General features: G+C 39.1%; 2 protein-coding genes across 3 annotated transcripts in view; one reads left to right on the top strand and one right to left on the bottom strand.

The window, feature by feature from the left end:
* Nucleotides 1–5,939, bottom strand: part of LOC105703790 — a 148,676-nt gene extending 142,737 nt beyond the window's left edge. The window contains exon 1 of the mRNA XM_012432454.2: nucleotides 5,870–5,939. The gene's annotated coding sequence lies outside the window, so the exon portion shown is untranslated. The remainder of the gene's footprint in view (nucleotides 1–5,869) is intronic.
* LOC111674382 overlaps nucleotides 1–25,728 on the top strand; it is a 40,864-nt gene that overhangs the window by 4,974 nt on the left and 10,162 nt on the right. The window contains exons 1-2 of one of the 2 annotated variants that reach the window (XM_023434657.1): nucleotides 6,440–6,931; nucleotides 14,294–14,495. In XM_023434657.1, the coding sequence (XP_023290425.1) occupies nucleotides 6,866–6,931; nucleotides 14,294–14,495 (268 nt within the window). In that variant the 5' untranslated portion in view covers nucleotides 6,440–6,865. Of the gene's footprint in view, nucleotides 1–6,439; nucleotides 6,932–14,293; nucleotides 14,496–25,728 lie in introns of those variants that run through there. The other variant, XR_002762422.1, reaches the window with a different exon arrangement.

The following is a 25,728-nucleotide window of genomic DNA, read 5'->3' as shown; positions in this document are numbered from 1 at the left end:
AAATTTAATTGACCTGGAAATCACAGATGGCGCAGGGGGTCCCTCTGCAGTCAATTAGGGCCCCAGAAAGCACGAATTTAGAGGATTTCTGGAGTTTTGCTTCGATTTCTTGATATTTATTGTACAAAAACGACAGATGGAGTGTGCCATTTGGTACAATATCCAATGTAATTCGACACAGCTGTCAATATAAAAACGAACGTCGGCAACGTAGGCATGTAGAAAAATCTTCTTTATCGACGTCGATCAAGTTCCTCGACGTGTTTCACTTCACCTTAACAAATATTTTTCCGTGGTCCGAAATTATGGGATACAAAGTCGCGGGTCGCGATCTATATATGCGTATACGCGACGCAACGCGACCTGCATCGACCCGACATTGAACTCGATTCTTTACGATTACTGGGATTACTCCTGCAGGAGAGTGGAAAATGGAACCCTTGCGACTTCGGAATTGCTGATAGAGGTTGGTGAAGTTTAATAAGTAAAGGGTTAGAGAGGGACTTCTTAACAAATATTTTTCCTAGATCTCTTCAGGCTTGAGGTTCTATCTTAACCCTTACGCGGACATTGGGTCGGTTTGTCCCAGTGTCGTATAAAGAATCTTCACTTTTCATGTGGGTACTTGAGATTTATGATAGAGAGCGACGCTTACAGGGTTTTTTTTTTATGTATGCTTATGATGGGAGGACGTTGAGTCAAAATGGAATTTACGTGGAAGGGTTAAGGTGAATTGAAACCAATATTTTCGGTATCGCCAGATGTTTTCAGATGGCAAGGAACTATCTAAAATTTTTAATTTACCCGTTTATGAACGAAGGAAACCATTTATTGATTAATGAAATGTTTCTTTAATAGAGGTATAAAATTCTGGAATAGCTCACTTTGCAATAGTTAACAATAATTGGTACTTAAATAGAATGTCGAATTATGACAAATCCCAATTTTTGTTAATTCTTTCTTTAGTTTATCTTTTTTGCGGACGATGATTTACGATGTACAGATATGTTTAGTTAAGTTACATTTTCCTTATAGTGAGCCAGAGGATGTAAAATCGTGTGTTTATTGAATTTTATTCAATCTAACACATTGTATTCAGGAACGGTGATTACAATCTGACATCGAAGAGCCCTGTCTGTAATGCATTTAATATAATCTTGAACGGCAGATAGGTTTTGTTGGCCTAGATGTTCTTGTGTCAATGATTCAGAAATGTATTGATTCATAAATGATACCAAATAAGATTTTTACGATTCCAAAATTATGAGTCAGTTCATTCGTAGTTTCCGTCTCGTGATTTCATTCCGAGTGATAATTTGTTCCTTCCGCCAGATTAGTTTTGTATAAGGATAAATAAGTAAATGCCTTTTCATCTAGTAAATATTGAATGTAATGAGATGAAGAATTGCTGGTCAATTAATAATGGTAAATTTTACTGATTAATATTTAGTAATCCAAAAATTCTATAAATGAAATCAAAGATATTCCGACAAAACAGGTGCGTTATAAGAACGGCATAGATATTGAAGTGATTTTTTATTTCTTTTTGTCTGTCCACTGTTGGTGTCGTCGTTGATGTGTAATTAACTATAGCGATATGTCATCTATTATTTAGCTGTAGTTAGTATTGTAGGCGTATTATGCAATCATTTAATAATCACGCAGTTGAATTATTGATCTATTTCGACCTTTGTCGCGACAGTGAAATCCTCATTTCTTAGCTTAATTTTAAAGTAGAATCACGTTAAACTATTTAATAGGTAATTACAAGAAGTTGCAACATATATTTTTATAATTTGTGTTTTTCATTTCGTTAAATAAAATTATTTTAGTGCAGCTCTATTTTAATGAGAAGAATTTACTAATAAAATGAATTAATTATTTAAAAAATAAAAAAAATTTTCTCTGGATTAGATTTAGATGCTACTAAATTAAGTCGAATTAAAGTGGAAATATAAGCGAAAAAAAACCTCGAACATGCTTTTTTAAAAATCAATTAAAAAGAAACGTATTTATTCTATCATCGTTATACTTTAGTAGTGTTCATTGTAAAAATTGCTGATCGACGTTGTCCTCGGTACGCTAATACAATGTACTCGTGACTACATTTACGGTATCCTTTACATATTTTAATACGGTGACTACCTCATGACCTCATTTAGGGTTACACTCGCATTATAGTACAGTCATTCATGAATCAGAGCTTAAGCCTCTAAATAAGGGTCACATGCAGAATACGTACATCAATTTAGCGCTTTGCCGAGCACAACGACATTTTGCCAGGCCACCGTATAATGTCCTGCCTTTAAACCCTCGTAGACATAATATTTCTTTAATGCATAACCATATCAACCCCAATACTTTTTTTAAGTATAAACTGACAATAGGAATATTCATAAATGAATTCGCGCGAGCCCAAAAAATGCTACGTTCATTTATAGTCATACTCGTAGAATTAAACTGGCTTATTACACTTTCGTGAAATTCTCATAATTACGTTCTCGTAAGATCTAACGTCCTTACTTTGGAATTAATGTCCAACTAGAAACTAGGCTGCTTCCGGTACTATTAGCCAATGAATTTAATTAAACCGTAACATTGGCTCGGTGCCAAGATATAATAAGTGGTAAAATTGCGTTTCACAAGAGTTTTTAAACATGCACATTTATGCATTTATGCAAATTTTAACCATGACTCTTATCACCCTTTTTGGTTAAATCATGAAGCTCACAATTGTGTATGTATTAGGTAATATCGTATCAGGAATATATCGAACAATTTTCCTTGAGAGATTGGAATTTAAAGAGCGTAAGTGCCGAGATAGTGACGATAGGTAATCCGGATCGCAAATGTTAGCAAGGCCGGGTCGCTTGTTTAACGTTAAAAAATATTTCGGTTCTCGAGCGGAGTGTACCTCCTAGTATTGTCCCTCGGTATCTCCGTTGATAAGGAAGAGCGGTATTGCTCTCGCTCGACAACCTGCACGGCACACGTATGCCTCGTTTTAATCAGCCGTGCTTGTGCATGAGCTAAATAATGGAAAACTTGGAGTATAATGGGCGTGTTAACCGTGGCAATCGCCAGTAATTACTTGCCACCTCGTAATTCCTCTGTTTATTGCCACTGGTCAAAGGATCTCTCTCGGAAAGTATTTTTTTATTTTTTTTAATTTTTAATACGATGTGCAGCCATTTTTCATCTGAATTGGAAATAAATGATGCGGCGAAAATTCCCACACTTTCGGGATGTGCTGTACGTCATCCTTATCATTGGGAGTTCGTTGATAAGACGGTCCCTCTTCATCTATCTGGTCTGCAGGTGTCGTGCAAGATCCATTTTGACGCATTGACATTGACACCCAGAAGAATTATTGTAGAATTAATTATCGATTTAAATGCGGCTGTAGGCCTAATATATTTATAAGTTTATATTACCTTATTGTTTAAAATTGACTGCTTTGATTGTTACAGGCAATTTTAGCATGAATTAAAGGAAGTGATTTTTTAATTTTAGTATACTTGTATCTCACGTTTTCATTTGACTCTTTACTTTTCTAAAATATGATTGATTCAATCAAATATTTTTCTGATGGTTGGGTTTGCTGAATGTTAAAAATATGTATTTATATCGGACCATTTTTTTTTGCAATTTTTATCCGGTAAAAACTATGACTGATAATGGCATTTTCTGAGACTAGAATTACGAAGTTGAGCTTATGTTATCCTTGAACAGTTAAGGGGGAATTGTTTATGTTAATTTAGTATTTTTTATCGTATTTTTTTTTCTGACAATGCGTGCGCGTATTTGCATGGAAGGTGTTTTACACACTTATAGGGAAGATTGACAAATGTTTGGTGAGCAGATTTGTCTCTTCCGTCCATTTGTTGTGTCATACATTCAGACAAATGCATGTTACATATAATGCATACATTATATCATATGGAATCGATACTTATGAACATATAACAGCTGCGGTGATCTGATCTGTATCCTGGAAAGCTTTGGCATTCACGGTATCGCGATTATGTGTATCAACTGTTTTCGATTATTTACATCCTTGTAATGTCGCCGATGAAGCAATCTCCTTGCAAGTGCCGTTTCTATTTCCGTAATGTGTATTCATTATTCCGTTGGCGATCGTTTCACTGTACCTACTTATTTTCTCGGATAACACATATCGCTCGATTTCTTCTTACCATACATTGTTGGGCTTATATTGAAGTGCATAAACAATCATTTGACTGATTGGGCAGACTTGCGTAATTGTAATTGCGGATATTAAAACGTGCCATATTTTTTTTTTTTTTACTGAGGTACTATTTATATTCTTAATGATTGTTTTTTACCGATGTCGTCATAGATGGATGTATTCTTTTGAAAAATATGGGGGGGGGGAGGGCTGTGACTGGTTTTTGCACTTCAGAAATTTGTGTACTTTATGCAAGGTTTTTAATTTCTGATCCGTTGGATATTTCTCACAACTTCGACCACAATCCACCAACCTTGGACGTTGTTCCGTGCGAAAACACTGTAGTTAGAAACTGTCGGTGCATTATGATTGCGGGTATTCCGAGAAGGTGCGAGAGGTCTCATCACGCGAGTACAGTTGCTACAAAGAGATGCAGAAGTGCAGGTGCATGCAATGAAAGAAACCCATTTTTTCGGTGTCCTTTGAACCTTCGCGGACTAAACACGTAGATGTTTAATAAAGATGTCGGATTTAATTCATTCGGACACGCGTGGCAGGTTTTATCATCTTGGTTCTCAAAATGCTGATTACGAGTTAGGGAAATCATGTCTTTGCCAAATGTACATCAACTGAGCAATCGATTTCAGTCCATACCGAAGATTCTCCAGGTTCAGAAATTTAAGGATGAAAATACTAAAATATCACCTCGAACCGTCTCAATTAATCGATTACTCGCTGTAGGCAAGTACGTCGCCATCTCGGAAAATATTCAAGGGTGTTTCGCGGATCTAACCTAAAGAGAGATTTCCTTAAGGTTTCCGACACTTTCTTGCATCGATCTTGAAATACTACGAGAAATTAACGTTTCACCTGATATAAGATAACACATTCAAGTTATATTTATTAATTTATTCATCGTCGATGTCGAATATATCGCTTTCTCGGTGTACGTTTGAGGGTACTCACGAGTCTAATCTAAAAGAATTAAGGTTTTGTTGCAATTTTCTCTATTACATTTGAAAACTTGGGAGAAATTAACACTTTACTTGATAAAACGTTACATTTAAATCATATTGATTAATTCAGGAACGACCAACCAACCATAGTTGGGTAGGTATAACACGTTATGTAATATACGAGGTTTCTACGTGTATACTACAACGTATAATACGTCTCTAGTTTTCCACGCGAGCGCAAAACATGTTACGCCCTTCTATTTCTAAATAGAAAATAAAAAATCCAATTAGAATTTTGATAATAAACAGGGTTAAGTCGAAAGAATTTTAAACTCAAGTGCCAAATTATTCCTCGCCCATTTTTCTGCGCTAAAAGAACTTATTAACCTCAGCGTAAAATTCTACACAATTTTGAATACATGCGGCAAATTAATTAATTGTTTCTTAAAATATTTCCGTAGTTAGATATGTGCTGAAAGATGTTTATAACCTAGCGGATGCTTATGTCATCCATCTACGGCATTCTTCATATTGGAAATGTAATTTACTGATTTTCTACGATTTTCTACGGTAAACTACTTGGTTTACGTAATGTACGTCAAAAACCTCGAAAAGTGCGAAATTACCCAACCCTGTGACCAACTTTGAATGCATATAGCACTCTCGGTGAACGGTCGAGGGCTTCTCTCGGATGTAATTGAAAAAAAAAATGGATTCCCGTTACCTCCTCGTGATCGCGATGTGTGAAGCCGCGGGTGTCGATGTAGATAACGCAAACTCGGTCCTGACTACGTGACAGGAGCCACGAGTTGCACAGGAACTTGAACGAGAGAAGGCGAGGTCGTCAAGGGTCCTCCCACCTGAGAGAGATCGTTTGGCCAGTCTGTAAACCCACGACTGGCCGTTTAACTTGCCAGATCTGTGCTCCTCTCTTATCAGTTACCACCTTTACTCTGTACGAAGCCTCGCGACGATTAATTGCGAATTTTGCAAAATCGTTGAAGTCGCTTCTTTCCTTTTTCCCGATTTTTTTGTTCTTCTTTTTTCTCTTTTAAATCATTCAGCTTGTAGGGAAATCGTGCACGTGGGAAGTGAGATTTCGGAGAAGTGAAATTGTAATTTGAGCCGAAAGCGTGGAGAATTAATGGTGCTTATCAGACCTGCAGTGAGTTTGATATTGCGATCCCGGTGCTCACCGCTAGATGGAGTGGCGCTACTGATAACGCGGTGATAACGAAACCTATTCTGCATATATTCGGAAGTGCTGCAGAGTTATACCTACTGATTTTCTTCGACATAGTGGTAGTAATCTTACGATTCGGATACATTTATTTTAAACGGTTATTGGGATCGCTGATTTTTGGGAAACTGTAGACTTAGTATTTTCAGTCAGAATTGGATTTCTGACGGTTGGGTGCGAGTGGGTTGGAAAAACTGGAAATGCTCGGAAATGTGCGAGGAACTTTTGTTCAGTTGTGCGTAAAATTTGATGTAAGGAACGGGTGGGACCGTGTGCTTAATAAACAGTGACGGAACGTCAAAAACGAAATTAGCGGAGAAGAAGAAAGTGCCCCGAAAGCGAAGGATTTATATTTTTTTTTATCATTACAAGAAGGTTTTACAGCGAGACAAGATTTACTCGACTTTTTAACTGCGAAGAAAAACTTCAAAGAGTGGAAGAAGATTGATTTGTCAAGGTGGAAAAACGAAAACTGGAAAAATGATGCTCCGAATGCGCCTTGGATTTCAACCTACGCGATTCTTCCGCTTCGATTATGGGCAAAAGGTATTTTCTTATCAGTCTATATTCACGCTTTTTGCTGTACCGAGTCGAAACATTAAGAGAAAAATTGCTTGCCTCGTATTCTTTTTTACTATTTACTAAAATTCAACAACGGAAGTACGAAATAATTGGCGATGACAGGGTAGGAAAAATTTGCGAACGTAGCTGAGAATTTTTTAATTATATTTATGGAATCGATCCACTAGGTTTTGAAAATGAAAAAAAATTATTTAAGTAATTGCCGCATTGAGTTTAACCAAAATTTAGAGAAGTGACATCAGAGATTTAACATCGAGCAGTTTATTCTCACGCTTGGAATATTTTTATTAGAAAAATGTATTAATGTTTAAAAATTATGCTCGATCAAGAAAGTGACGAAACACCGTACTTACATTATTTCCGTAGAAACGAGCAATGACGATCCAAGGATATCAGTCTGATCTGTAATCTTCCATGTAGAAAGTAACGATATGAAATTGCCCACATGCGCGAGGATTCCCTGATATCGAATATTTTTTCTCTCACTTCCTGTCGATGCGATCGATTATTTGGCGATAAAAAAAGTGATTACGAAATATATAAATGTATCGAAAATAATGAAGTTGGCTCGTTGCGCGGAAATGAGTGGATCGTACTCCTTGCGGTGCATAAAATGCAAATGCAAGCATAATCATTTTTCTCGTACTGGTTGCACCAAGTAAATGACTCGGTTGATATGCAGGTTCAGTATCCCCGTGATTAATAAATTCGGTGAACCGTTCATTGCATGCTCGTTATAATGTCGATACCTATTTTGAAAACAATGCAGTAATCATTGATCGTGGTGTTGCAACGTGTTGTGTCTGCATTAATATTGCTGATTTCTTTTTCCATGCCGATTGACTGACGCGTAGTCAGTGTATATATATTACAATCCGTGATTTACTATATAATTAGTGAAGAATCGCTTATAAAAGCGACGCGAAAGTTCTGCTTTACCGATTGATTTGCGCGAAAGATGCAGATGGTAATTACTTTTCAGAATCGTCGAAACTTTTACAGATTTTTTTATATATGTAGAATTTTAGGCTTTTCAATGTTTCAGATATTTTCCAATTTAAAGTTTGTAGTATTTCAAAAGTAATTCCTTCAGTTCATCCATGAACCATTACTTGGTTCCAGTCTGAGCTAAATGTTGAATCGGAAATGCTTTCAGCTTCAACATTTTTCATTTTCTTTAAACTTGGAGATGCACTCTGATATTTTTAGTTAACAATTGGGACAATTGTTTAAGTTAATGATGCATTCCTAGTGTTTAGATTTCGAAAACGATATATTAAAAAAAATTCAGTACAGAACATCCTCATTGTAAATTCTGAACTTTTTATGAAGTGTGTTTCGCAACTCATTATTCTAGCTTAGTACGGAAACTTGCTCTCAACTTTGTCCCCTGACTACTAAAACCACAGTTGACCCGCGTTAATCGAAGAAAATAGCATTTAGCTGAATGAAATTCGTTTAACAAATTTTTCTTCCTCCTACTTGCTACTTGAAAAAACACAGTGGCATCGAAATCCCCATAATGCATTAACATTTCATAGACATTTATCCAAAGATCGTTTTCCCAGTCAGGAAATGACCCTCTCGAGCCATAATGAGTGTTTCAAAATTTCACTCAAATCGCTACGCAAACCTCGAAATGTCTCGAGAAACTGCAATGTCGATAATACCACCAGCAAAAAATCGATGTATATAAAGCTGGAGTTGCCACTTTAACACAATTCAATAAAATTTGTTGCAAAATGTATTGCTATTTTATTGCACAAGAAAAAAATTTTTTGCACTTATACTTTTCCGAAAAATGGTGGCGATGTCAGCTTTATATAAAGCTAGCACTGCCACAATACAAAAAAAATTATTAAGTAAAAATTCATCGATGAATTATATTCCAGAATTTATTGTTAATTAATTGCTGGCACAAAAACCAAATTTCAATTTTTTTTGCTCACCCCTAAAGGAGTGAATCGCCACCCCTAGTGCTGATCGCAGTACAGAAACATGAAAAACAGAATCGCAGAATCGAACTGTTTCTTCACGTGGGAATCAATTGCTAATTAATTGCCCCGAGAAGAACCCAATTTCGAATTTTTGCACAACTTCTAAAGTGGGAGGCCAACCCCTCTTATGTCGCCCAGCACGGCCATGTAAAAAATGGGAGAATCGAACTATTTAGCTTTATATACATGAAAAATCGCCTCTTGGTTTCCTTAAGGGGTTACACCACTTTGACGCACCCAAAAATTACGGTTTTTCAAGAATTTTTTTTAAGAGTTAAAACGTTTTTATCCAAATTAAAGTACAGTAAGGTATTATGCTCCTATTAAACTCGCTCACTGCGAAAATCGGTGATCGTGCGGTGGGCAGGTGTATAGGTGTAAACGCGTTTTTCTTAAAACTGCGTTTTAAAAATCGGTGGGCACTCTAGCTCCGCCAATTTTCAATCAATCGTCTTGATTATTTTTTAATTTTAGTCGTGATATGTTTATCTAGCGAAATACGTATGGTTTTTTCAATGTATTGTTATTCGCATTTTTTATGCAACATTAATTAACGAAATTTAGGGCAAAATACGTATCTTTCCTTTCAAATCGATGCCATTTTGTGAAAAATGCATATTTTTGAAATCGGCTACGTATTTCGCTAGCTTTTGGGCTACAGAAACTAATTCTTTTTCGTTTATTGTTCTAACTTAAACCTGGACTGAGTTATCGTTCCTACCGCACGATCATCGATTTTCGCAGCGCTCCGGTAAATCGCCTTTCAAACCGCCATTTTCGTAAATAAAAAAAAATACAAAAAAGCATTTTTTTTAACGGTAGTATAATACCTTACTGTACTTTAATTTGGATAATAACGTTTTAATTCTTAACAAAAAATTCTTGAAAAACCGTAATTTTTGGGTGGGTCAAAGTGGTGTAGCCCCTTAATCCGAGTAAGTTTGAGATCGCCGTTACCGATCGAGAGAGCTTTCCCCTATGGCAATTTTGGAGATCTCGTTCTCCAGTCGAAAGCCGTATCCGATTTCTCGAAAAGCAGAATTTGGGAAGGAGTAGGAGGTGTCCCCCCTTTAGTCCAACAGTCACTGCCCTGAAATAAACCTTCCCCTAATCCGAAAAGGGAGCAACACGACCCATCGAGCAGTGGCGCCATCATGCTAAATGCGACGTCCTCCGAACCAAAGTCACGTGACCGATGTCTCATCGCGCATTTTCTGAAGATGCACGTGCATCTTGCATTCCAGAGAGCACGCACTATATCCAGACCCGGTCGGTATCTACTGGTTAGCTCGGCCAGTTGACTCCGAAACCGGAAACCACGAGGTCTTTCTCGGCGAGACGGTATGTTTTCCTTCGATTTCGTCATCAATTTCGACAGATCGAATTTTTGTGTTTCATTCTTTTAGGTAAATATATTGTATCAGGTTGAGGGATGAGTTCCCGCCGTTTTAATCACGTTATGTTACGTCAAAAACAGCGGGAATTTATTCTTCAGCCTAACACGTTTATCACTTGAAATCGTATGTTCCTGTAGAAATGGGAATTTAATACCAGTTTTATTAACGCTGCATCAGACGTTACTAGGTTTCTTTTTTTTTTCTTTTCCTTTTTTTTTTTCTTTTATAATTTGCTGTGCATAAGTAATAGACCTAGAGCCTCGCGACAAATTATATTTCTTACCCGAATAGTTGGAAGTCTGAACGTCTTTTTATGGCAATAATTAGATTTAACTTTGTAAAGTTCGACGAATCATTAACGACTCTATATTATGGGTCCATTGACGTCGTGGACGTGTAGCAGGGGTAACAAAACGCTGTCAAATAAAACAGAGGGTATTGTATTTGATTAGGGTGCTCCGGGTGCAATATACGGAAATTTTAAATGTCCAAGGTGCAGTCGGAGTCTCGAGGTCGGTTCCTACCTTACGGGAACGAATTAAAACGGTCTGCATTTAGGTATTGTGCGAAATCCTACAGCCCAATGGCACCGGCCAGGAATTATGGGGTCGGGGATTAACCTCCTGACACGACTTCAAAGACTCCTAGGTAAATTAGGGATCCAGGTAGCCAGTAATCCTGGATCGAATGCTCTGGAGTGTACGAACGCACCGGGAGACGGAAAGGACACTCGGGGGGTCGCAAATTTTGCTACAGTTTATACCACCTTGCTCTGCAGGTGGAAACGTCGAAATTTTATTATTCATAAAACAATTTTGTTTATTTCTACGATGCCAGTTGAAGAGAAGGAAATGCACAAATTGTATCGGTTTATAAGTTGTACGTAAAAGTACATATCCAATGTGTATATGTGCAAATCGTATACAGTAGACTCCCGTGTAACGCGGTTAATCCGTTACGTAGTATAGGAATTTGGGGGTCGCAAATTTTGCTACAGTTTATGCCACCTCGCTCTACAGGTGGAAACGTCGGAATTTTCCATAAAACAATTTTGTTTATTTCTACGATGCCAGTTGAAGAGAAGGAAATGCACAAATTGTATCGTCAGTTTAATAGTTGTTCGTAAAAATACATATCCAATGTGTATATGTGCAAATCGTATACAGTAGACTCCCGTGTAACGCGGTTAATTCGTTACGTAGTATAGGAATTTGGGGTTCGCAAATTTTGCTACAGTTTATACCACCTCGCTCTGCAGGTGGAAACGTCAAAATTTTCCATAAAACAATTTTGTTTATTTCTACGATGCCAGTTGAAAAGAAGGAAATGCACAAATTGTATCGTCGGTTTATAAGTTGTTCGTAAAAGTACATATCCAATGTGTATATTCGCAAATCGTATACAGTGGACTCCCATGTAACGCGGTTAATCTGTTACGTAGTATATGAATTCGCGTTATAGGAAATCGTTCCGCACGAGAATTTTTCTCGTGTAACGCGCATTATGTGTTTTGTCATTTGGCGCGTTGGACGAAGAGTTGCGTTATGTGATAACCGCAGTCGCAATATCTTTGGCGCGTTATAGGAATTCGCGTTGGAAGAACTCGCGTTATACGGGACTCTACTGTATTTTGTAATGGATTTCTGATTCACGTCAAGATTTGATTGCGTGAAAACTCGCAAATTATGTAACTTCACCGATAAACTACTAATAATCATGATACAATTTTCCCAACGAATGTTTAACAGTAATTATGTATTTTCATGAATAAGCCTTTCGTGGTAATCGTGTAATTTTAGCGATAAGTATTGAGTTACGCCGTTTAAAATCGTCGGCAAGGCAATTCATTGGAGCCTTTTAAAACCTGTAACCATTTCCTAGGACCGACCTGCCAGTTTTCCCCTCCAAAATGCGGAAAATTAACGTCAAGGACTGTACGCAACTCCCGGGAAGTGTCCTGCTGCGTTCTCCCCTCTTTGGGCTTTGAGTCAACCCCGGGCAACGTTGCCGATGACCTTTCGGCAGAGGTACTCGTTCGTTCCCGAAATTCTACCTAGCTGTCAAATTGCCGTGTAATACCCTTTTGAGGGAGGAAAAAAAGGTATTGCGAGCCTAGCCGATTACCACGTGGTAATGCCTAACGGGGGTTGCCTCGAAATCCTCAGTCGAACGGCGATGCTTGACAGAGGGAGTTGGGGCAGGTCAAGGCTAGTCGTAGTCTGACCTTCGAGTTGAGCAAACAAGTGTCAAATGTAAACGCGAGAAAGACATGACCTCGGTGATTTTCGTCTCGTTCTTGCGCGTACGTGAGGTTCTTGCGATTCGTCAGCGTCTTTTTAGCCGTTTTTCGCGGGTGTGAGAAAAAAAGGTTCTTCCGTGTGCGATAAAGGGTGGCCAGGTGGCGGTGACTTTCTTTTTCTCGAGTTCAGAATTTCCTTCTCAAAATGTCGAATTCTCAGACGGAATGGGCGCAGTGCTCTGAAAGGTGCTTTTTGGAAGATGAGATGCCCAGTCTTCAGATTTGGGATGTCGATATACCGTCTTGGGTAAGCTTTTCGTCGCGTCGTTGAATTAATGGTTTTTAGGGTTATTTATGAATTTTTTTTCCCTTTTCTTTAGTTTCGTCGTTTTCATACCTGTTGGGTCGTTAATGCGATTTCGTAAACTGTCGTCGATATGGGATAAATTAACCGGCGCGAGTGCTGAACGTGGAAGCCAAACAAAATAGATCGTACTTGTTACGTCATTGCTTGTATTATTAGCGTTGGCATTTCAACAAGTCTTTTCTACGGTCAATTACGATAAAGAGTGCCGCTGTCGTTAATCCTGATTCTTTAAACCAATTGGAATTAATCGATCAAGTTTGCTCCTTGCGCAGGCATGACCTAAGTTCACTGTAAATCCAGATTCTAAGTATAGAAAGAATAGGCGCAATTATTCTTCATCCGAAAAATGATAAAGAAATGTTAGTGGAATGTTAACGATAGGTACATTCATCGGGCAGATTTTTTAATTCATGGACGGGTTCTAGTTGCTAATGTAATTAACATTTTACCGACCGGCGGATTTGGATATAAATGGCGATCACGGGTATCGCAAAACCGAATAATAGGTTTCCTGTAGGTGAAGTGTTAAGTAATGAAATTATTAAATAAGTAATTGGTTAAAGGCGGTAAGGTGATCTCAATTGCTGCCATGGCATTGAAATTTCACACGTTGTACAGGATANGTTGAAATAAATAATAAAGTAACGAAATAAATATTGATTCTAAGGTGAAGCGATGCTACTAATTGCCTCAGCGACCAAGCTGGGCAAGGTGGAGAATGTGATTTTACCGTTTAAACGAAATAAATATTGGTTTCAAGAAGGTGAGGCGATTACGCTCATCGCCACAGGGTTTAAGTTGGTCAGAGTGGAGGATGTGATTTTACCGTTTAATTGAAGTAAATAACAAAGTAACGAAATAAATGTTAGTTTCAAGGTGAGGCGATTGCGCTCGTCACCACAGGGTCCAAGTTGACCAAAGTGGAGAATGTGACATTATCGTTTCGGTGAAATAAATAATAAAGTAACGAAATAAATGTTGGTTTCAAGGTGAGGCGATTGCGCTCATCGCCACAGGGTCCAAGTTGACAAAGTGGAGAATGTGACTTTATCCTTTCGTTGAAATAAATAATAAAGTAACGAAATAAATGTTGGTTTCAAGGTGAGGCGATTGCGCTCGTCACCACAGGGTCCAGGTTGACCAAAGTGGAGAATGTGACTTTATCGTTTCGTTGAATTAAATAATAAAGTAACGAAATAAATGTTGGTTTCAAGGTGAGGCGATCCCGCTCATCGCCACAGTGTCCAAGTTGACCAAAGTGGAGAATGTGACTTTATCGTTTCTTTGAAATAAATAATAAGGTAACGAAATATATGTCGGTTTCAGGAAGGTGAGGCGATCCCGCTCATCGCCACAGCGTCCAAGCTGGCCGCCGTGGAGGATGTGGGTCCAAAGCGGCCCGAAGGCCCGACCACCGCCACCTCCATAAAGGTGTCCTCCACAACGAGGGCCACTCTGCAATCCTTACGGTCGCCTCGAAGCAGGCTAGCCACCTCCGCTAGCACCCGTGACGCCGAGACCATCACCGGTAAGTCGTATTTCATCTCTATACCTCGACAGGTATTTTAAATAACTTACTAATTGGCTGCTTGAAATAGTTACTTTGCGTGCAAACTTGACTTTGTAATTTTTTTTTTTTTTCATTTAGAAATAAGCGCATACTAACATTTGATGGAAACTTCACTCGATGACGAGGGTTCCCAAAATGTCAGATAATATATCGAGTTGGGTAAATTGGTGCTAAAAAAAAGGTGTTCTTATACTTTTCTAGGATATGTTCTTAGAACCCGATATTTGGTTAATTTTTTTTCGAGATTCTGAGTAATTAATACTGGGATTTAAAATTTTTCTCTAAGTAATTGTTGATTCGATTTTTTTATCTTAATGATTTAATGTATGTCGTATTTACCGCGGAATTTACTGAGTAGATTCTTTAGAAATTATAGAGGCAGGCAGAAGAGGATACTTGAGAGTCACGGTAGAAATATCTTTGCATGCAACAGAGTTGAGCGCAATTAGCATATTCATTCCAGTCGTGTATAAAAGATATTTACCTCGCTAGTGTCGTCTTTGCATGCCTATAAAATAAGCATAGTGTGCTCGTCGACAGCTGCGTGTCATTATTTCGTAACGAGGTGGGATCGGATGTCCAGTTTAATGTCACACTAATTGCAGTGATATTGAACTAAGATCATCGATTTTGCATATCGCTATATAAAGCGTTGCACTTAAATGCGCTCATTTAAGCAATTTAGTTGATTTTTTGGTCGAACATTTTAGCCGGTAAAGGCGTACCTTTGCTAGCCATCGAACATTATTCCATCAAAGCACTTAATTAGTTTATAAAGGGTTTCGCGGAAGTAGACAAACGTGTCAAGAGTAAAAATCGATCAACTTTTTGCAAACGACACGTGAAACGAGTTGCCTTGATCAAGTCTCCCTCTCTAAAACTATATTAATACATTTTAACGTTAAAATTCGATACAAGTAGGTTTTAAAAAACTGGATTCTTATGTCATTTAAAAATCGATGTTCGTAGACAATTTGCAATGTAACATTTCAGAGTTTCTCTCTTTTTTACGACTAACGACAACTTACAAAATTACTAATTCCCTTCCTTTTCGGTACTTTTCGTACGTCGGCACTCTTATTTCAGTTCTAACTTGTCAGCTTAAAATTAGAATGCCAGATTATCATTTTTTATACGTGTCCACGTACCTGAAATATCTACGGTCTCTTATCACACCTTCACTCGCGTTTTCTTTGCAGCCTTCCTTTCAGTTTTTCTATGGGATGAAGCTTTGAGTAATCTCTAAAAATCTCATGTTAGTAACTTTCACACGTAGCGACACCAATTTAATTTTGCTGCACAGTCGAGTACCGGTACACACGAAAAAGTACCGAGAATGATCGCGGAGTGCACCGTCCGTGTACCAGGAGTAACACCTCGACAAGTGGCTATGGCAATACGACGGCCCTCGGTATTTAACGCGAAACACCGACGCTCTTGGCAAAAACGGCGAAAAATGCAAAGTCCTATGCGGTTTTACGCGTGCTACACGTATCGGGATGCACCTGCACAGGTAACGACTGGCGAGGAGGATTTTAACGTAATGCCGTACCGTGTCGCCGACGTAAACGGATTCAAAGGTGCGAATTTATAAGGTACACTAAATTACATTGAGCCGGGGTTATTAATTACGAGGGGCACCAAATGATGCAATTATTGACCCGGGAGGGAAACTCGGCAGAAACGTTTCGAATGATTTTAGTCAACGTGGAGAATTTACTTTATCTTTGATTTTAATTTCTCAAGGCTCCCGGAAATGAAGGGAAGGCTAATTGAATTTATACGTCCAGTTAATTCGGGTGTGCTTATTCTTGCGGTTGGATGTTAAGGTTTATTAATATTAATCCGGGGTAAGGTTTTTGTAATTGCTGTTTTAAAGTCGGGGCAATTTGGATTTAATTGACGTTTAATGAAACGCGAAGAATTTCTTAGATAATTGTAGTTCAAGGTCTCGTGCATTGCGATGCGATCACTTGCTTTTGGAGTATGCGTTTCTTACCTTGCTTCTTTCGCGACTGGTTTCAGGGTCTTGTCAGTAGTTCAAAAGCACCGATTCGACTGATTCACTGATCGATCGGACTCGGTGATCGAATCAATGGCTTACGTATAACAACGCCCATCGATGATTGTTGACTTACGGCCAGTGACTATTCACCGATTCCTAATTCCATTGATGGGAGACGATCCACGTGTCGATTAATTTTGAAAATTAATCCGTTTACGTAGAACACTGTAACAATTAACGGGGAATCTGTTTAGGATACGAACGACAAAACTCTACTCGACACTTAATACCGAAAGGCGACAGATGTCAGCTGTTGCATTCGTTAACTCCAGCCACGTGATCTACCACTTTGCGAACGACAATTGTTGCGACTCCTTAAAAAAAATTCCGAAAAACCGTCCAGCCACTATAAATGTTAAATTGTCTTTCGGTAAAACGGAGTTTTAGCACGCAGCTTGAGACCCCACTTTTCTGTTGCTGGTCCAGGGTCGGTCAGAGTATTTTTGTACAGTCCAGCTTTCGGTAGTCCATAATTTGGACGATGAAGTACGATCCACCAAATTCCGTAGAAGTTCACCAAATTTTCCACCATCAAATAGAAGCCGAAGTACGGCCGAAGCTTATGAAATATTCCGTCCCACCATTCACGGTTACATTCACAGTTTGGGGTTGAAATCTCAATTCGGAACCCCTTCGTTCGCAGGGCGAAAGCCCGCGCGAACTTCCGGCACTATCGAAGACGCAGTGCCTCAATCCTGGAGCATTGAAATGTATTATATTATTTATGAAAGATGGACTTCCGGCCTACAATCGACTCGGCGAGAAACTGTCCCTGGTGCTCGCAGGATCGCGAGTTTTATGAAGGACTCGGCTCCGGGGCTCAGCTGGTCGGAAGACTTATGGTGTTCCCCATTGGTCCGAGCCAAATGATGATTACTCCGGAGCGGTGGATAATGCACCAGGGCTGATTCTCATCATCGTAGCGATGGCCATCATCATTATCGTCATCATCATCATCATCATCATCATCTGGCCAGTAAGACACATTAACTGCCTGTGCGCTCGTAATCATCATTATCCCCGTCATCATCTTCATCGTCGTCGTCACCGTCGCCTTTATTTTTCGAGTTCTTTTTGCGAGGCGTTCCTGGCAGCATAATGGAACATTGTTATTCCTAGGAAACCACGTGTGCTCCGTCCGGTGTTAGGTGGCTAACTGCATCATGGAGGCTGCTATTTTATATGTCAGTGGTTTTCTGCCTTCGGATTGTCATCAGTCCGCGATCGGTCGGTCTTTGACACGTTAGAATGTTCAGGAACTAGAGGGAATCCTGTCTACTTTGTTGCAGAATTTTTCTGCGATTTACAAATCGATTTATAACGACGAGTTCAGGTTATTTTGTAGGCGGAAATGACTTCTCTCGGTGGTGCCTTAAATCAGGTCACTTTTTCGATTTTGGAACAGTGGTATACTTTTTTATGGTGGATCATTTCCTTGGTTGGATTCTTCTTGAAACCTTCTTGGGATACTTTTTCCGTGGGTTTGGGATATTTACAATTTTTTTTTATTGGTAATGTATGCCTAGTAGACATTTTGACTTTCATGATTCTGAGGGGAAATTGAAGCTGTACTTAAACGGTAAATGGAAGATGTGTCGGCAATTACGATTAATTACCTGGGCTATATGTTATTCTCAGTTTAGTTGGAATAGGTGGCTTGCGGATCGAAAATGGAAATTTGTGTGGCGGAATGCGGTTTGAGAACACGAGGATCGGCACATGTTTCCTGCAGTTGGTTACACAGTTGCAGTGCGAATACGTCATAGCAATTGCTTTTTCAGTCGTTCAACTGCGACCCGCGTTTACGCAATTCCCCCTCGTAAACGTTGATGGTGCTACGAGCTTGTCGCCATTTAATTTTCTTCTTGAATGCCCGCAAACTTCGCTTCCGAAGATGGCAGACAACGGAGTCATTTTCCTCCATCATTCTTCGCATAAATGCGCCGGTCCCTGACGACTGCGTTAAAAAATGCAAACGGAAACAGACGTATCCATTGTTCTTTATACATTCAAAAAATATTTCCTATTCGTGACTTCTTATAGATTGGAAAACGTTCAAATTTGTATAATGACAAGTTTCCAAAAAATTCCTGTCGAACGGATCGGAATATTACGGAAAATCGTGTGGGCAAATGTCGAATAGAAGAATTACTGCACCATGGAATCTGGAATGTATGATCATGATATTAAACCGTAAGTTTCATATGATTTGCTTCGGTTCAGCCCTAGAGCGCAGCAAATGTTTGCCGGAGTGAATCGATATAGGCGTCTCGAAAAAGAGATGAAACAAAAGGAGGAAGAAAATCTTTATCCATTTGAATCGGACGGTAAATAAATAAATCTCAAAAATAAATTACAACAAAAGTATCTAAACCGTAAAAAATGTTGCAAAAGTATTTATCGCAGCAATTCGTTGATATTCTAATTAGTCGTTGAGATAGTTCACTTTAAACATTTTTTTCTCCATTTCTGCATTTGCAAAGGGGAATCATAAAGAAATCACATTGATATTAAATATCTTTTCTTTTAGGACAAGTATTAAATTGAGTTTGACTATGTACCGATGTCCTAGTCGATGTAAAAATGTGTTTTACATTTTCTTAATCTTTGTATCATTGCTGGTGGAGCATTTTCGGCTAGTATCGATGTATATAAAGCTGGAATTGCCAGTTTAGCACAATTCAATAAAATTTGTTGCAAAATAGATTGCTAATTCATTGCTATTTTATTGCACAAGAAAACAATTTTTTGCTCCTATACTTTTCCGAAAAATGGTGGCAATGTCAGCTTTATATAAAGCTAGTACTGCCACAAAAAAAACAATTATTAAGTAAATGTTCATCGATGAATTATATACCAGAATTTATTGCTAATTAATTCCTCGCAGAAAAACCAAATTAAAATTTTCTTTTGCTCACCCCTAAAGGGGTGAATCGCCACCCCTAGTGTTGATCCCAGGACATAAGCATGAAGAACATGGAAGAATCGAACTACTTGTTCACGTGGGAACAATCGCGAATTAATGTAGGTTTGAAAATTGTTTTTTACGAAGATATTGGTTCTTCTCGGAGCAATTAATTAGCAATTAATTCCAACGTGAAGAAATAGTTCGATTCTCCCATGTTCTTCATGTTTCTGTCCTGCGATCAGCACTAGGGGTGGCGATTCACCCCTTTAGGGGTGAGCAAAAGAAAATTTTAATTTGGTTTTTCTGCGAGGAATTAATTAGCAATAAATTCTGGTATATAATTCATCGATGAACATTTACTTAATAATTGTTTTTTTTTGTGGCAGTACTAGCTTTATATAAAGCTGACATTGCCACCATTTTTCGGAAAAGTATAGGAGCAAAAAATGTTTTTCTTGTGCAATAAAGTAGCAATGAATTAGCAATAAATTTTGCAACAAATTGTATTGAATTGTGCTAAAGTGGTAATTCCAGCTTTATATACATCGAGTATCGACAATCTTAGATCGAAGCCGCGAATTATTGGGCTAGGTCACTATCTGCGTGCGTAGAACACGGCCATTCTACAAGACGTCAAGACTCGTAGACGTAGGTTTATTGGCTGATCCGCAATGGCTACGAGCGGACGTTTATTCCTGTCGATTATGCAACCCATGATTTAAGGCGTTGGGCTCGGTACAGTCCGCCAAAACAGGTTTTCCAAAAGTAGCTTTGTGCATAAAACTATAAAATGTTGAGAGCAATGGCCAATACTTCGAAAACTCGCAGCACCACCGTCGTCCCAATTTTATTAAAAATAATAGAACCGTATTTTTTTTATGAGCGTCATTCCCCTGATGCAACGTCTCAATTTCGTCGGTCACTACACAGGAAGTCATTGCACCGTAATGGTATTAACTATGCGCAGTCATGAACGGGTGACCATAACGTGGTTTCTCGTCCTTGATAACGCACCCACCTTCTACGATATACCAGACCCGAGTGCAGTTCGTTGCACCGCTTGCAGTTTCGTTTCGGTGCACCTGATGCGCTTTCACTGTCACGTCGTTTTTTTCCCCCCTTATTTCCATATAGTCTTTTCACTTACAAGGAAGGTATCCCAGGTCGATCTCTCCGATTTGATTTCTTTTATAATATGTTATAGTAGACTAAAGACTAAGCGACACGTATTTTTTTTATCTGCCATTAAACAGTTTAAGGTGAAGTGAAACACGTCGAGGAACTTGATCAACGTCGATAAAGAAGATTTTTCTAACTGCCTACGTTGCCGACGTTCGTTTTTATATCGACAGCTGTGTCGAATTACATTGAATATTGTACCAAATGGCATACTCCACCTGTCGTTTTCGTACAATAAATATAAAGAAATCGAAGTAAAACTCCAGAAATCCTCGGGATTCAGGCTTTCTGGGGCCCCAATTGACTGCAGAGGGACACCCTGCGCCATCTGTGATTTCCAGGTCAATTAAATTTTCACTCCGAGACCCCGTATTACCATCGTCTTAGCATAGAAGCGCATACGACACTTTTTTTGCCCTTATCCCGTTCAAATGCGAGTTTATCGATTACCAGGGTGTTCTAACTTGTCGTAAAATTGTCCTGACCCTTTCGATTCTCATATCAGAGCCTTCGATAATTGTATATTGATCGAAATATGAGAGCTCGACGCCATTTTGGTTCTGGTCTCGGCTGAGTTAAAAAATTTTGTTAAAAAATCCAAATTTTGAATGTGTCAGAACAATTTTTAGATGATCAGAAGTGATGTGTCAAAGTTTCGGACAGTTTGGTCCAATACCCTTAAAAAAAAGTGTTGTATTCGAATCGACTGATTTGAAGGGTGATTTACTTCACCTTAAGGGGGTGAAACCACCATCCAAAGTAAGACCTGTGAGGGATGGCTCACCCCTTAATTTTTTTTTTTAATTCATAAAATTATATTTTTCTTTTCTCCTTATGAGAAAGCTTTTCCAGGTGGATTGGTTACAAAATATTACGTTCTCGTGGGTGAAACTGCCAAATCGCCCCTTGACATGCCTTACTTTGGATGGTGGTTCCACCCCCTTAAAGTGTTTAATGGCAGATAAAAAAAATACGTGTCGCTTAGTTTTTAGTCTACTACAACATATTATAAAAGAAATCAAATCGGAGAGATCGACCTGGGATACCTTCCTTGTTAGAATCTCTTCTTGGTCCAGTAAAATTCCGCACAGAAGTTAAAATCTGCCACATAGCTTTGATTTGCACTCATCACTTCCTGAGCTCATCGCACTATGGGGTCTGCGATCATTTCTAGTTAACAGTTTTACTGATAATTTTTGAAATTTTACCGATGCTCGCGTTCACAAACCAGCAAATTACTCTGGAAGATGCTGGACTACCGCACTTTTTATGCTTATTTCCAAGTAATTATAAATTATTGGAGTACTCGCCAAGTACGAGGTGTAAGAGGTGAATCGCTTCGGCGTTTAATTCAAGATGGAGTCGTCGGCCGTCGGGCCCATTGATCTCGACTCCTTTCTGGACAGGTCGCAAACGATCTTCGTCGGCTCGAAACTGGCCCACGTCCAATCACGAGGGTCGGTTTCTATTTTCTCCTATCTAGCCGAGCGAATCCAGGTGGAGTTGTTCCTCGACTCGCGCACGTCTTGGTCCGCTCGTCTCTCGACGCGAGGACCGTCTTCGAAATTTGCTAGTCTCGGCTCGAGACCTGGGAAATCCATAGAGTTATTCGCAGTCTCTCCTCTTGATATAAGTTTCGTCGGTCAAACGTAAGAAACGCGTAGGTTGCACCCTGAGAATAGAAAAAAAAAAAAAATTGAAAATTCGCCGGTCGCCGGATTTTTCGGAAGCCTCGGTTGAGCTTCCCTCAGAGATGGTCAAGATCGGCCAAGCAGTGATTGGAAACGTGATAAATATAATTGAACGGCTGCAATTCTATACACGATACTTCTAATCCGGGATAATAATAAGTTGTGCTTTATCGAGGCGGTTACGCAAGTGTCCGATCTCGCGGAATTATCAATAAGTCCGGGACTCGTTATCATCGGTGGTGCTTCGCGGGGATTACGGTTTGCTTGGGACAGGAGAATTTAAGTCCGTGACGGAATTTTTTGTTTGTCTGCCATGATTGGGATATGTAGCCGATGGACGGAATGGGTCTCTAATCCGGAGGATAATAAGATACGTTTAATACGCGCGGATAAGAAAGTTCTTCCTAATCCTTGTTGGTGGTGATGTATGTTTAGTCGAGGACGAGACATTTTGAAAAATCGGAGTTATCTTTAACGGAGGTTTTATCATACGGTTGAATCGTAGTTTTGGTTGAATTCTCGCTTTTCCTTTTCCTTCGTAACATCGCTATTGAGTTCTGGACTGACAGGGCTTGGCGGAGGATGTGAAAAGTTGATTTCTAAAATATATGGAAAATTTGAAGTGTCCGTGAAATCTTGATGAACGATAATGATCGATTTTTAATATGACTCAACTGCGGATTTCCTTGACTTCTCGCTCTTTTCCTCTTTCTTTGTAGTATCGATATCAAACCCCGGACTGATAGTGCTTCGCAAAGGACGCAAAAAGGTGACGTTCAACATTCTTTTTAATACCTACTTGTGATGTATGTGTAACCGATATTACACATTTAGACCTTCTCTGAAATCGAGATTCGTGATAATGTATAGCTTAAGGAGGCTCGAAATCGATTATTTGTCGTGTGACTTTATCCTATGAGAGCGTATTTCACCTTTAAATTAGTCAGTTCCTTGAAGCATACCTTCCGCTTCCCATAAAATGTATAAAACGTTGTCCTAGGACTATTTCCTTCTTCTCGGTTTGACTTTCTCGGATTATGCAAGTGCCGGATGTTAGTGCCGTCGAGTCCTACGCCCATGTTGTCACAAACGCTTTATGTGAAGGTCCTGTTCTGTAGGATAACTATCGCGCGCCCACCAAGACGTCCATTCGTAATGTCGTTGACGTCTTAACGCAAGACTTCCTGAAGTTGTTACCGATCTTCGACCTGAGTTCTTCGTCTAAGATGGATTTTATTAAAGAATACTGACAGGTCCAATAAATCCTGATGTACGTCGACCTGGAAAACACTCGCCGGTACTCGAAAATTTATTAATATAACGCACTAGGAAGTCGCATCGGTCTATTCTGTCAACATCGGCTTCAATTAGAAGCCCGACAACGTTGAAGAGTTCCCAGACCTGAAACACGGTTAGGGTTATTAATAAATCTTCGCTAATCGGGCCGAATTGCATAAGTATTGTCAGCTTAGGCGTGCTCGCTCGATGTGCCGAAAATTTGTTATCTTTCAATCTTTTGGCATGAGATATTCTCCTTATCGAAGTGTTAATGTAATTAATATTTAACTAACGATTTAGCTAGGCATTGGTTGCCAAATGTTTCGTAAAGGTTTCATTTTGTAGGGGGAACGTATCTTGTCGTCGATGATCGTGTTATCACTCGGTCTGAGGAAAAGTATGGAAAATTATTATTACTTAAATTATTAACTGCATTAGGGGGTTTTGGTGTCAAGTCATTTGACGCCGAGCTACTGAGTTTTTATCTCGACGAACGGTTAAACTTTTTTTAGTGGGGTCCTTAATTTTTCCAATGAATTATTTAATAAATATGGTAGGGCTTACCGGGGAAATTAATGAATCGTTCACAGTTCCTAGACTTTAGTGTAACCCACCTGGAAGCGTTGAATATTTCAACTATACCCCCAATTAAGAGGATTGAATCATGCGACGAGATTCGTGTAGGAGTTACGAGACCTGAAACACGGTTAAAGTTATTTATAAATTTCCGCAAATCGGTTATATAACTGCTGTATGTTCTCCGGGATTTGGGAAAATTCATCTCTCTCCGTTCCAAAATATAGGTAACGTTATCGAGTTCATTCTAACTTCGTACATGGAAAGTTATTAGGTCATTGTCCAAACTTCAGTTATCGAGTCTCATTATTTTAGCGCAAATGTCGATACCGTTGGCTGGCCTATTTTATGGACTACTAAAATGTCTAGATATGGGTAAAATTTATTTCCATTTAGAAACGCCTCCTACTTTATTTATACAAATACAGAGGGTTTCCGGAAAATTACAAATCGAATTAATTTTCAAATAATTTCCCCAGGCTTAATTTTGTGACTCAGATGCTACAAAAGGAATCTATAAATAAATCACTTGACGTAAACGCAATCTTACTATCGGTTCATTTTGATCGATATCTATCAATCGGGTTAAATAATTTTGAAAAAAATCAGAGACTCTCGATTCGACGTACAATGCCGAAGAAAACCTCAAAAGGGAACGTGGCTGGGGCTCTTCGAGGAAACCACTCTTGATTCTGCAGTCGAATTACGCAAGTACCCGAGTCAAGCAGTATCGATTACAAAGCTCCGTATTCGCAAAGGTTGCGTTGTGCCCAAAAACTGTTCGTGAACTGTCGCGAAAGTGGACGACCCATTTCGTGGACCGTATTTTCTGAAAGGGAGAAAAATGAATTTAAAAGAAATCGCAAACATTCTATGACTTACCCTGTCGAGGATATTGACTCCAGATGAAGGGTTGGGGGTCCGAAAAATCTATCAGCTGATCGATGATAGAGAAAGGGCGGTATTTTCGGAGTTGATGAAGAGATATGTTCCTGGCCGGGGGTGGACCTCGACGGCGTGGAGGCCCTGCAAGGCTCAAGGACTTCCTCGAGAGAAGAGAAGCTGTCCTCAATAAGTGGCGCGATGGTAGGGCGAAATATTCCTCAAATTCTCCATAACTCTCCTTTTTCATGACTAATACATCGACACGGGATATCGCGATCTTGCGGAAATATTGTGGGAAGTTTGGAGTGCATTCGGGATGCTGTGGACCTGGATAACCTGAGGTTTGAGAGCACACTTTAGGATCTTGTTAAAAAGTTCATGTTCCCCGGGGGAGTTTACGAGGACTTCGTTAGGTCCTCAGAGTATCACTCCTGGGAAGGGGCGATGAAATTTTAAAGTTACACGGTGCTTAATTTTTACGGGGGTTGTGATACAACGGCGGAAAGTAATACCGCAAATGTACCTACCAGTAGTTTTTTTAGAATTGTTCACAGCTTTTAATCTTGAAAAATTAGAAAATTCTTACAAAAAGTCATTTTAATGGTAATA

This window comes from Orussus abietinus, unplaced genomic scaffold (genome assembly GCF_000612105.2).
Source record: "Orussus abietinus isolate OABI.00-Male unplaced genomic scaffold, Oabi_2.0 scaffold87, whole genome shotgun sequence".
In the NCBI taxonomy this organism is placed as follows: Eukaryota; Metazoa; Arthropoda; class Insecta; order Hymenoptera; family Orussidae; genus Orussus; species Orussus abietinus.
The sequence above is the reverse complement of the archived record's forward strand: the minus strand, read 5'-3'. Positions and strand labels throughout refer to the sequence as shown.